Genomic DNA, 12,650 nt, shown 5'->3' with positions numbered 1-12,650 from the left:
TAACCAGCAGAGGCACTGTGTGTGATTGACTCAACTAATTTGTTGTCCAAAGAAGAGGTTGTGCTACACTATGTTATGCCATGGCAAGTCTCCATTATGATGCTTACTGGCTGGGAAGCAAGAGTTCAGAATATTCCAAAACACTTCATACGTGTAGTATAAAAGCGGATGTGTTTGACAGGGGTGTCCAAAATCTCAGGGGTCACAGCTTTACTGTATGGTAGACTGGACTCTTCTCCCACAGGCACCCAAGGAGACAGGGGACAGTCCACTAAAACCTGTGTCTGCACCAAACTGTGTTGTTTTTGTATAATCCTGCCAACACTCAGTTTCCAGCCTTGTGGAAAATGGGGGGCGGGAGGCGGAGCTACAGGAAGTTCATATGAGGGCACCGTGGCAGAAGCACGGTGTTTGTGCAGTTGAGTGACCCTTACTCACATTTCATATTTGCTTGTGCTCATCTCCCGGACCAGGTTAAAGTACAGGTTGAGCGTGATGAGGCAAACCCAGGCCAAGGCACTCCAATCTGCAGAGACGACAAAAAAAAAATGAATGCAACAAAGCTTCCTGCACCACACAAACACGTGTATACATGTACAGTGACTTGAAAAGTGTTTGCCCCCTTCCCACCGATTTATGTCTATGTGTGTGTGTTTTTTTTTACGCATACATATACAAATGTACATTCACTGTTCCATGTTTTTGACATTTTTGGATAATGGCTCTCACTGTGTTTTGCTGGTGTCCCAAAGCTTTAGAAAGGGCTTTCGAACCTTTTGCAGCCGGATAGATCTCAATTAATGTCAGTTATGTTAATTTATTAAAGACTAAAGATGGCGACGAGCAGAGAGGTAGGCAGGGAGGCGAGACAGAGGTTGGAATCCACAAGAAAAACGTCTCAACATTTTTGATGATGTTGACAACATCACTGTTTGTGATGTCTGACCTTGCTAATGATGCGCTAACGGAAGTTTCCTTTAACGGCGGTCATTTTTTGACGCGCGATTAATGTGTCCTGTTTGACCCTTCGCCCACATCGTAGTTTGATTGAAGTATAGTAATTCTGTAGCCACAAGCTGGAACAAATATTGAGCAGAAATGGAGAAAGAACAGAGTATTGTGATTGGTAAAGTTGGCTTCAAAGCCCTGGCAGACGGCTCTTGCTCTTTGTATCTACTGTTGCTGTGTTTGCGTTATCACGGATTACATCGCCTGCCAGAGATTGGGAGCAGGTATTGTTTTTATTGTCATATACAGTGCTACCTTAGCATAAGAGTGTTCCAACTACCCAGTGTTTTTTACATTTGTACATCTCTCTGCTGATTTTTGCATTGAAGTGCCGGCTAAAATTGGAGATACAGCTGATGATCTTGGCTGAGGTCCAGTGTTGTGCTAGCATTAGCCATTTAACATGGAACTAGCTAAGGGAAGATTTTTAATATCTGGGTAAAACATACGTACATTATAGCGATGTGATTGATCCTATTCATGATGTATTGTATAAAACTATGGCAGGAACAACACCAAATGAAAAGCAGAGCCATCATCCCGCTTGGTGGACTTTGTTTTTTCAGAGAGCTTGTGTACCGTAATTATGCACATTAGCACTCAAAGTCATCAAATCATACCTTTATGCATTCCCACATAGTATCAGCATTTGGGAGCAAATATGAAGCGAAAGGAAAAAGTATAAATACATCCAAATACATCCATACATCCCTCTGTGCATCAGAAAATGATGCACGTTTGTGGGCAAGTTTAAGAACTAATATGCTAATAATAAAAAACATAACAATACAAAAATATGCTTGCTGACTGTATTGTTTTGAATAATGGCCCATAGTTATGAAATTGATACCCTTTTACATAAAATTTGATGTAATTATTGTTGTAGTTGCACATCAAATTGTTTACCACAAAGATTTCTCCTGCTTATTATAAATAAAAACTTATTTCTATCTGCGATTAAATGCAATTAATTTTGAGTTAACTTTGGATAAAACTGTGATTAATCGCGATCAAATATTTTAATCGATTGACAGCCCTATATGCCGTGTGTGTGTGTGTGTGTGTATATATATATATATATATATATATGTGTGTGTGTGTGTGTGTGTGTATTCGTATATATGTATATGTGACATTTTTTGATGAATGGATGCCCATTCTGCAGTAATATGAGGGAAACCTGTGGCTTATGGTGATGGATGAGCGGGGGAGCTCAGAGGGAGATAACGATGAACTATGGAAAAAAAGCACAGGGAGATAACGGCGGCGTGGGGGCGCGAGGGAGCTGGGGAGCGAGGAGAAGGTGGGGGGTGCGAAGAAGAGAGACAGCGGCAGTGGGATTCCAACATGGTGGAATTCAAGACACAAAAGAAAGCCTGAAACAAAGTGTCCCCCCCCCTCTTCCTTTACCTCCTTTCTTGTTTGTGTGTGTTTTTCTTGACAGGACAGGCAAGGACGCTCGTCACAATGATGAATTCCCGGAGCTTCACACGCACACACACGCACACACACACACATACGTGCACAAAACAAAGCAGGAACGGCATGCGCTGACTAAGAAAGGAAGGAGGCCGGCTGTCTTTGTCATCTTTCACAACAAATCACCCTCCCCAGGACAAGCAAAAACGCATCTTACATAACGACAACTGGAGCAGATCTTTGCTTTAACTGGCGCACCTTCCAATACATTTCATAACATTTTATTGGCGGGAATTTAAAAGCGCTGCGCAGCGGTGATGTGGTGGCGGCGGCGGCTCCCACCAGGCTTGACGCCACAGAACAAAGTGCCTGTTCAGGTTTATGTACAGCCGTTTGTCCCCAGCGTGAGGATGCTCGTGATAAAGCGAGCTGACTCGCAGCAACCCTGCAGCACTAACTCAACGCCCATTACCCCTGCATCCGCTTCAGCGTGTGTGTTTGCCTGTGAGAGCAATAAAAAAAAAAGAGCAGCATTGTTGAAGAGTAGTATTAACAGCAAGCCTTAACTAAGAATCCCAATGCTAATCCGGGGCTAAAGGGGCCTCATAATTGCGGACGAAAACATCTGGCTTCAATAAACTGCAGGAGGACTAAAGTAGGCTATCCTATCCCACAAAAGTGAGAACACCCCGTCACATTTCACAGTTATATTTATTACAGTATATCTTCAAAGGATAATATCATAGAAAGTAAACTTGGATATATTGAAGTGTCCAGTGTATTTACTATCACCTTGAAAATAAGTCAGCAACTATTGTCTCGATAAGCAAGTAGCAAGTTGCTAGGTGAATTGGCGACTCCAAATTGTCCATAGGTATGAATGTGAGTGTGAATGGTTGTTTGTCTATATGTGCCCTGTGATTGGCTGGTGACCAGTCCAGGGTGTACCCCGCCTCTCGCCCGAAGACAGCTGGGATAGGCTCCAGCACCCCCCGCAACCCTCGTGAGGATAAGCGGTAGAAAATGAAAGAATGAATGAATGAATACAAAAGTAACTGCATCTAGCATGGTGGCGGTAGCATCATGATCTGAGGCTGCAAGAATGCCGCCGGCAACTTGAGTGATTGACGGGAAACATAAATTCCAACACGGACTGTGACATTGTGAAGCAGAGCCTGATCCCCTTCCTTTGGGAAACGAGGCTGCATGGCAGGTTTCAAACATAAGGATCCCAAACACACCACCGAGTTGACCTTGCTGAGGAAGCTGAAGGTAAATGACATGGAGTGCTCTAGACCTGAACCCAATTGAGCACCTGCGGGGGCACCCTCAACCTGGAAGAAGCTGGAGAAGTCCAAGGTGTTAACATCTACCAACTCCACTATTGATGTCATCATAGAGCTAAACGTTGAACTGCACTACCACATTGAGGGCAGCAGTCATGCAGCCCCAGACCATGATGTTTGACTGTAGGCAATTATTTTGGTACTCACTATAATAATGGCTGTATTGACTATCCTGATAATCATTCTGTACACAAACTACTCTGAAGTGTATATACCTTTCATTCCTTTAGCAATGTCCATTGTGAAGATCAAATAAAATGGCTGAAGAAATGTGAAGGGTTTATTGACGTTTGCGAGATCTTATATAATAATGCACATGGAACGTTGGTCTCAGAGCAGAGTGCCATTGGAGGAAAATGATCTCCCCATAGAGAAGGTGGACACCAGGATTCAAAGGGTGATTATGCACTTTGGTATTTGCTTCAGAAGCCAATAATACCACATACACTGTTTCACTCCCATGTGTTACACCACCATCGCCATTGTGGGTGTGGCATTCTTGGAGAGGGTGTGTGAAAAGTGCTGAGTCGTAGCAGAATGCTGCATCATCGCCCTAAGGGCTGCTTTACAGGGCGCGTTATGCAAATAGTTGCTGCTGTTGGTTTGAATGTACCACTTGTTGAGGAACAAAACAGTATGGGTGTTTTTCTCATCATCCCAAAAGTGGCACAACTTGTTCAGATCATCATTTGTGACAAGTACATTTATGAAACATTAAGTATATTTAGATTTTTCTTTGCCTATTTATGTTCTTGTGATGCTACCAGAAAAGGGTACCAAATATAGAATAGGTAAAAAGTGTGACGATAACCACAGAACTGGAAATTGAACTTAAAGCAGCAACAGAAAAGGTCTGGCTGCTTCATCAGTATACTGTAAGCAAGGCAGATGGTAACACAAATACATGTATTTATTTATAAATACACACAACATTGTCAATTGCTTTAACAATGCCATGCCTATAGAAGGCCACTGGGGGACAGTATCACTACGCAAACACCCTCCTGTACCTGGACCTCCATTCACATCTTCAAAAGGTGAATACTGCAGCTGAGAATTTTTTTTCTCCACTTTTGCGTTTGAATATGGACTTTTTTTTTCTATTTTCTTCCATCATGTATGAAAAAAACAAGTAAAACATTACTCACATTATTGCCAAAAGCTAAAGTATACATCACGATTATCGTTTGAGCTTGGAACAGATAAAAACACGTTATATTATTTCCAACGGGGAAAATCGGTTTTGAAAAGCCAACAAATTGGAATCAGCGTCTCTAAACAGAAATGTCTCCCTATTTTGACTCATAACATTCCCCACCAGTTAAACAGCAACAACAACAAAAAGTTTTGTGTACTTGCCAGAGTACTGTCAACATATGATGGCAAGTTCCGTTTAATAGGGAATCTTTCCTATTCAATTAAGTGTGAGTAATAGCGCTACTTGGACACGTGCATCGAGGCCCTCGCTGCCAACTATGTGGGAACAGTTCGGGGAAGGCTCCTGTTCAATTCCAAGCATGACCGCAGGACAGAAAAACCTGAGTAAAAGTTCCCACATACACGCGCCAAAATCTCAAAGAAAATCTTCAGAGGAGAGTGGAAGCGCACCACATCCTTATGATATGTCACTGTACATGCTGGAATACATACTGGGAACTGCAGCTCCCCAGTACCGGCAGCAGTCGTGCAGCCCGAGACCATGACGCTACCACCACCATGCTTGACCACAGATCACTGCTCAAATCATTGCATAAAGCTTCAAAATCATTTGAATATAAGCAATATAAGCTGTTGTTACGGTAACAATTATGTACTTTAATATTAGAATATTACTAGACTGTTGGCCACTTCTGTTGTGTTGCTGCTAACATCTTTGCTGAAATTACAAGTTCGATTTTTTTTGTGTTGCCACAGAAAAACAGGACACACATCAACGTCCTGGCTGCTGAGTACAATATGGCTCACTATGTGAGCAATATTAGAATCATAAAACACATGTAGACCACATTGATGTTCATCACACATCATCAAAAAATTGCATATTAAGAGCTTATTTATACACTTGCATAACAACTGAGGGTGTTGAAATGATGGCAACAGTTTGACCAGGGAACAGATTTGCATTTTCATTATTTTGTATTGAGAAGAATACGTACATTTGCATGTTACCAAAAGTTGACTTTTATGAGAATTTATTGTTTTCATGTGTCGTAATTAAGGACTGTTAATTGACTTTTACACTTGTATTGACACCTGAGGTCATTAGAATGTTGCTTTGAAACATGTACAGTTAATTAGGATTTTATAATCATGATAGATTTACCTGAGAATAGATTATTCCTATCCACTTTTTTATGGGAAAAGTTATGTAGAAATATGAATTTTTGTTTATCACACATCATCACATGCGGACTTAAGTCATCTGATTATTATTATTATTCGTAATTAATTATTATCATTATTAAGGGCCATTAACTCAGTTAAGGGTGTAAAAGTGTTAAGCTTTTTACAGTTTGACCATGGAACTATTTCCATTATTCCTATAGTCAATTTGTTTGCATTTTGTATTGAGCTTTATGAGTCAATCTTACCAAAATATGTTAGCCACCAGGCCTGGAAGTCGCAGAGAGTTCCCTCTGGCTGGGACTCACTCTAAGAAGAGTTAGAGGGGGAAAGAAAAAAATATTACATTGTGTAAGAGGAGAAAACCAGAAACAATTACATGTGTTTGTTTTAAAAAAAGAAAAAATAGACAAAAGAAACTGACCATGACATATGCTAGGCTGTCAAAGAAGGCCGCCACAGTCAAGCTGAGAATCATCTTCTGTGACAAAACAAATGACAAATAAATGAGTCCCCTATGTACTGTATGTTGGTTGCGAGACGTGCCGTCCCCTCTGTCAACACCGCTTTCCAAAGACCAATCAGAGCAAACCTAATTACAGCACAATACTCGGGGACCCGTGCTGTTATCTGGCGCTCTAAATAGATTACCAATTGGCAGGAGTTGAAAGGGGAGACAGAGCCGACCCCCGAGCTCGGGGGGCTTCCGGTCCCCTAAGAATTTGGCAAGGGAAAAAAGGGAGACATACAAGACACACGGCGGAGGAGAATAGAAAAGCAGGATATGTTGTCATTCCCTCTCCGCCGCACGCTGAACTCATTTGGTTGTGTGATTGCAATAATCGACAGCTTTAAAGCAGGCTTTGTAGGAAGCAGGCACGGGAAAAAGAGGTGCAAATAAACACAACCTTTCATCAATACATGTCAGACGACGACCTTCGCCAAGGCTGTGGGATGGGGGGGGTTGGGAGGGAGGAAGGAAACGAGCTCAGCAGGGCCATGCAGGGAAAGCACTAAAGACTATTGACTGACGGATAACCTTTGCAAGGAGATGGAGGTGGGTGGGGGGAGGGGGACGGGAGGATGAAGAGGAGGAGGAGGAGGAGACAGTGACTGGCGGCGACCTGGTCCGAAGGTAAGAGGATCCATCCTGAGCTCCATGCTAAAGCTGTCATTTTACCGCAGATTATGAGGATAACTTTGGGAGAGCGGCTCAACCTGACAAACCTGCTGGACTTACTAGCCGCACCGCACGCAACCTATGGGAAACTTAAAAAATGTTCAACTCGTTATCAACAACTGGCGCCTCCGCTCCAACAACTGTCATCGTGTCTCTAATAGTCCGTTAAAAACACCGTCTCCTCAAAGAAATACTATGTGCAGCCACTAGTTAGCAGCACATCAGGTGCAGAGGAACACGCTTATGTCGACATCAGCCAGCTAGTTAGCGTTGTTGTCATAATCAAAATTTATTGTTCTACCTCTTTTTCCTTTTTGCTCTTTGTTTTACCCTCACAGAGGTGAGTTTGTAACCAGCTTTCATCGTGTCGATGAGCCGCACTCTTTGTTGATTTTGTTGTTTTTTTTATGTCTTTACAGGATGCATTTAACATTTTACGTACATACAGTCGTCCCTCACGACATCACGGTTTGGATATCGCGGCCTCACTCTGTGGCGTTTTTTTTTAAATTATTCATTAATAAACGGTCGCTATTTCGTAGATGAATGCGATCTATTAGTAAAAAATATATGCATATTTAAGCAAATTGTAAATATTAATGCCCTCAATTAAGTATTTTCAAGCATAAAGGCATTCAAATGACGTGATATGAAGTATAATACAGTATCTGTGAGTGACATGTGTAATGTCCGCTAGTGTTTACTGTTAGCTGAGTGCCAGCAGGTTAGCAGGGAAGAGAGTGGCCGACAGCAGCTCCTGTGTGAACGTTCACTGCATGTATTTTATGCTTGTTAAAAAAGCCATAGAAGTACATCCCGAGTCTCTCCTTAACCATAAACCGTGGCAGTTTAGTAGTATATTGCATTGGTCTCTAGATGTCAGTAACGTTACATTGATAGCGACCGGGAAGTACGCTGTCAATTCTGACGTGTGAGTCTCTCTTATCTAATTTATGTCAAGGCTTATTTTCCACTATTATGTATACTGTATTGTGTAATACAAGTGTAAAAAGGACTATGGGGTGTTATTTCATATCCAAAAGAGCTGTAATAATGGTGAAAACCATATTACAATTACAATTAGTGAAAAGATACGACAACCAAACTAGTCATCTGCATGGTCTTACAGATGTGGAGCAAGTGCAAATCTCCATTGATGGAATTTGCTTGAGCATTAGCTCCGCCTCCAAATTCACTTGACTAACAGTAGTATGCAAGAACAAAGAAAAACACATAAATAAACACTGATCATGGATGGCAGTTATATTCCTATTGCTATCAAAATATGCAAAAATCTGTAGATCAAAGCTCAGCAACGACAAAGGTCGATACTCTCTGCGGTTCACTAAACAGACACCCCTTAGCCGCTAGTTAAAGAAAATACATTATCTAATCAAGTCAATTTAACACACATGCATTACTAAGTCGAATGGGAAACGGCGCATCGGAGAAAGACACGGGAGGGCTACAGGTCATTATCTCAGCACAATGGACGAGTCCATTAACCTCACAGGTGTGATTAATATCATCCCTTAACTGGCCTTCAATCATATCAAAAATTTGCCAGCACTAATTGAGCGCATCTGCTGTGGAACTGAAGACAAACCGGAAACTTGAAAAAAACCAGGCTGGACAAGATGTCAGGCTTACCTGCGCCAATGAGTGGTAGCGCCGAAGAAGCCAGATCACAAAGAGCATGAAGATGCTATGAAGAGAGGAGATGACATCATCAACACAATATTATTTGTTAGTCAGAAGAAACATGTGAAATAAATGCTTTATGGGTATGTGGGTTTTCTCCGGGTACTCCGGTTTCCAAAAACATGCTAGGTTAATTGGCGACTCCAAAATGTCCATAGGTATGAATGTGAGTGTGAATGGTTGTTTGTCTATATGTGCCCTGTGATTGGCTGGCGACCAATCCAGGGTGTACACCACCTCTCACCCAAAGTCAGCTGGGATAGGCTCCAGCTTATACCGTGAAGATATGAAGCATAGAAAATGGATGTTTCTCATTGGGCAAGACATATAGACAAATAGGGCACATATAGACAAACAACCATTCACACTCACATTCATACCTATGGACAATTTGGAATCGCCAATTAACCTAGCATGTTTTTGGAATGTGGGAGGAAACCGGGAGAAAACCCATGCACGTTTGGACACCCCTGTTCTATACCAATTAAATAATAAAACTGAGCATTATTATCCATGTCAAGGTAGAATTCTGACAAGAATGCCGCTTCTGTTCAGGCCATGTATTGCAATCCGCAAGCCAACAACTCACATAAACAGATTTTCTTAATAAATACTGCTAATTAAAATAACTAACACAGGGGTCACAGTTTCCCAAATAGCAATAATGATCATCATCGACTATGAGAGATCATAAAGTAATATTCACCATCCGGCCAAAGAGAAAGTTCCCGTGGCTCTTTTTACTGTTAATATCACCACCTGGAAATGAGAGGCAATTAGTTATTATGAGGTTCTTACTATAAATAAAGTGTGCAAGCTTGCGCTGTTGTGATCACAATGAGGTTGCAAATGAGGAGGATGTTTGTCCATAGAATGCAAATGGCCTGCAATACGAATGCTGACGTGATCTATTTGACATGTCGGGAAATTCAGGCCGAAACTAATCTGATAGCGACTTGGGAAGAATGTTCAGCATACACAAGCCAAGAAATGAAGTAAGGGAATGAAAAATATGCATGTCATGCCACAAATGCAATGTGCCAGTGGCATTGCTGCGTTTAAAGTAGGCGTGTCAGCACAATCACCTATACAGCATCGTGGCCTTTTGCACACATAAACTGGCAGCCTATAGCCTACAACGTTCTTTTTTACCTCTACGAAACTAAGCCCAGGGCGAATTTGGAAAGAATGTCCTTTTCCAAAAGACTGCGCTCTTCATTTAAAACTTTGTTTTATGTAATGATTCATGGAATTTTGTTTGATTTTAGAATGAGTCTATATTTTTATGGGATGATTTTATGAAGTGATTTTACCCTTCTTTTCTGTAAAGGACTATGAATTACCTTGTGTATGAATTCTGTTCTATGAATAAACTTGCCTTGCCACAAATAGGATATTTGGCCTCAGCTCAAATAGACGCCAAACCCGAAATAACAGGTGGTTTCACTACATTGCTCTCTTACCTTTAATATGACAACTATGATTCCACAGTGTGTCACTTTAGACATCTATCTATACCCAAATATGCGCCCCTTGCTGAGTAAATGTGCCATCTGTAAAGCTGAAGTTTAAAAAGGAATTCCTACTACAGGCATGCAGTACAGACAACAGATTCCAGGGGGGAAAGGTGTAGCAATTAATTTAAAAAATCATTAATTTTACAAATTATGATACAAGTAAAGAACCAAATATTATTGTAAAAATGCATTCATAGAAATAATAATGTGCAATGGTAGACATTTTTATCTGTAAGGCTGATCTTTACATTGGCGTTTAAAGATGCTGCTAAACATTAACATTAACCTGAAAAAAGTTAAAAGGACACTTTGACGATAGGCTGTACTCCAGCATAAAAATAATGTAAAAAGAGCATATTAAAGTAGGATATTTTAAGCTATTTATGTAAATAATAGAGATGCCCTGATAAGGGTTTTATACAGTACTGATCATCCAGGACTGAAATTGCCCGATACTGATCACACTGATTTGTGATACATTTTCCAATGTATTTATGATGAGTGCTGTTGGCCAGAGGTGGCGTATAAAGAGGAAAGGTCAGAACAATTCCAAGGTCCCAAAAAAAGGTAATTACTAATAGAATGAGTAATTAATCAATTTAATGGGGGGTGGGGGAAATGTGATTTTTTTTTTCATGAAATCCCAGAATCCCTGGTTGAAGCAATATGAAAAAAGGAACCATGAAATAACCCTAATTTAGACAAAACCATACTTTAATTACTTTCTGAAGAGAACATACAGTATATCACAGGTAAACCTTAAAAGGTATATTATGCTTTCCGCAATCCATGCGGACAAATGACGTCTTTTTCGCACCAACGCCCCCTCAAGCGGCCCCTTTCATGCGGAAATTTTCCGCTCTGCACACGTCCACATTTTTCTAACCATGCGGACGGGCACGCGCAGAAAATAAAATGGCAGAAAAGCAAGAGATCCTTGCAGCTAAAAAACAGAAATACCGGCAGTGGCTACATGGCTCGGTGACTGTGCTAGCTGTCGTTTGACTGATGAAAACGTGTTTGTTTTTCAAATGTTGTATTAAAGCTTTTTAACGTGCTACCCGAGCTAACCGAGTGGTTAGCAAGCAGGCCACACAGCTAGAAAACCTGGGTTCGATTCCCCCTTTGGTGTGGCGTTTGCATGTTCTTCCAGTGCATAAGTGGGTTTTCGCCGGGTACTCCGGTTTCCTCCCACATTCCAAAAACATGCTAATTGTAACATGTTAATTAGCGACTCCAAATTGGCTGGCGATCATTATCCAATCATGTGATTCTTCCTGGACATCAGCCAATAATGACCGTGGCGGATTGATCGGAGCATTTCTAGTAAATATTACAGAAAAATAACATACTGCAGTAGGGCTGCACGTTGAAGTAGTGGTTAGCGCACAGGCCACACAAATAGGAGACCCGAGTTTGATTCCACCCTTGGGCACCTCTGTGTGGACTTTGCATGTTCTCCCCGTGTATGCGTTTTCTCCGGGTACTCGGGTTCCCTCCCACATTCCAAAGAAAACATACAGGCACTTTTCTTGCAAATGTTGGTCAGAAATCGGAGGAGAACATCAACGTCCAGGGATCAGCAGGGTTTGGGGGAGAGAAGCGAGCCATGTGTCAAAAATAAACATTTTTAGCAGGGATCTACTGTATTATTCTAAAAATGCTTTTGTACAAAATCTACTAATTAAGACAACATTGGATTTTTGTCATGACTGTATGTGTTTTACGTAAGCCAGTTATATCCACAGTGCAGCCTGAGGGCAATTTCCGTTCTAGCTCATTTTTTTTTTCACCTTGGTTTATTCTAAAAATGTTCATTCATGTTCAATTCATTATTAATTAGATATACTGTATTATTAGATGTTATACTAGTAACTATTTGCTTTGTCACATATAACAAAAAAATTATCTAAATCTTTGCAAAAGAAACAAATTCTCCTCCTAAAAAAAGGTAAAGAAATTGGCAAATCATACTCTCTGCAGTTGAGAAAATAAGTAACTATATATGAAATAGACATTCGATGAGATATGATTTTAATACAGACTATAAACACGCGTGAAAAGCTCAAGGTAGCGACAAGTTTACCTGTTGACTATTTGTCTTGGGCCTGCATAGCGCTCCTGACATTTTTTCAT

The 12,650-nt window shown here is 40.9% G+C and overlaps 1 protein-coding gene across 4 annotated transcripts in view; it reads right to left on the bottom strand.

Moving 5' to 3' along the window:
* si:dkey-100n23.5 (cyclic AMP receptor-like protein A) overlaps positions 1-12,650 on the bottom strand; it is an 85,746-nt gene that overhangs the window by 72,396 nt on the left and 700 nt on the right. For 2 of the 4 annotated variants that reach the window (XM_058081675.1, XM_058081672.1), the window contains exons 2-6: positions 9,704-9,756; positions 8,947-9,001; positions 6,541-6,597; positions 6,365-6,425; positions 439-526 (exon numbers count right to left, since the gene is read on the bottom strand). In XM_058081675.1, coding sequence (XP_057937658.1) covers positions 439-526; positions 6,365-6,425; positions 6,541-6,597; positions 8,947-9,001; positions 9,704-9,756 — 314 coding nt within the window. The remainder of the gene's footprint in view (positions 1-438; positions 527-6,364; positions 6,426-6,540; positions 6,598-8,946; positions 9,002-9,703; positions 9,757-12,650) is intronic. The other 2 variants (XM_058081674.1, XM_058081676.1) reach the window with 2 other exon arrangements.

Source organism: Doryrhamphus excisus, chromosome 9 (assembly GCF_030265055.1).
Source record: "Doryrhamphus excisus isolate RoL2022-K1 chromosome 9, RoL_Dexc_1.0, whole genome shotgun sequence".
Classification (NCBI taxonomy): Eukaryota; Metazoa; Chordata; class Actinopteri; order Syngnathiformes; family Syngnathidae; genus Doryrhamphus; species Doryrhamphus excisus.
This window is presented reverse-complemented; position numbering and strand designations above follow the sequence as displayed.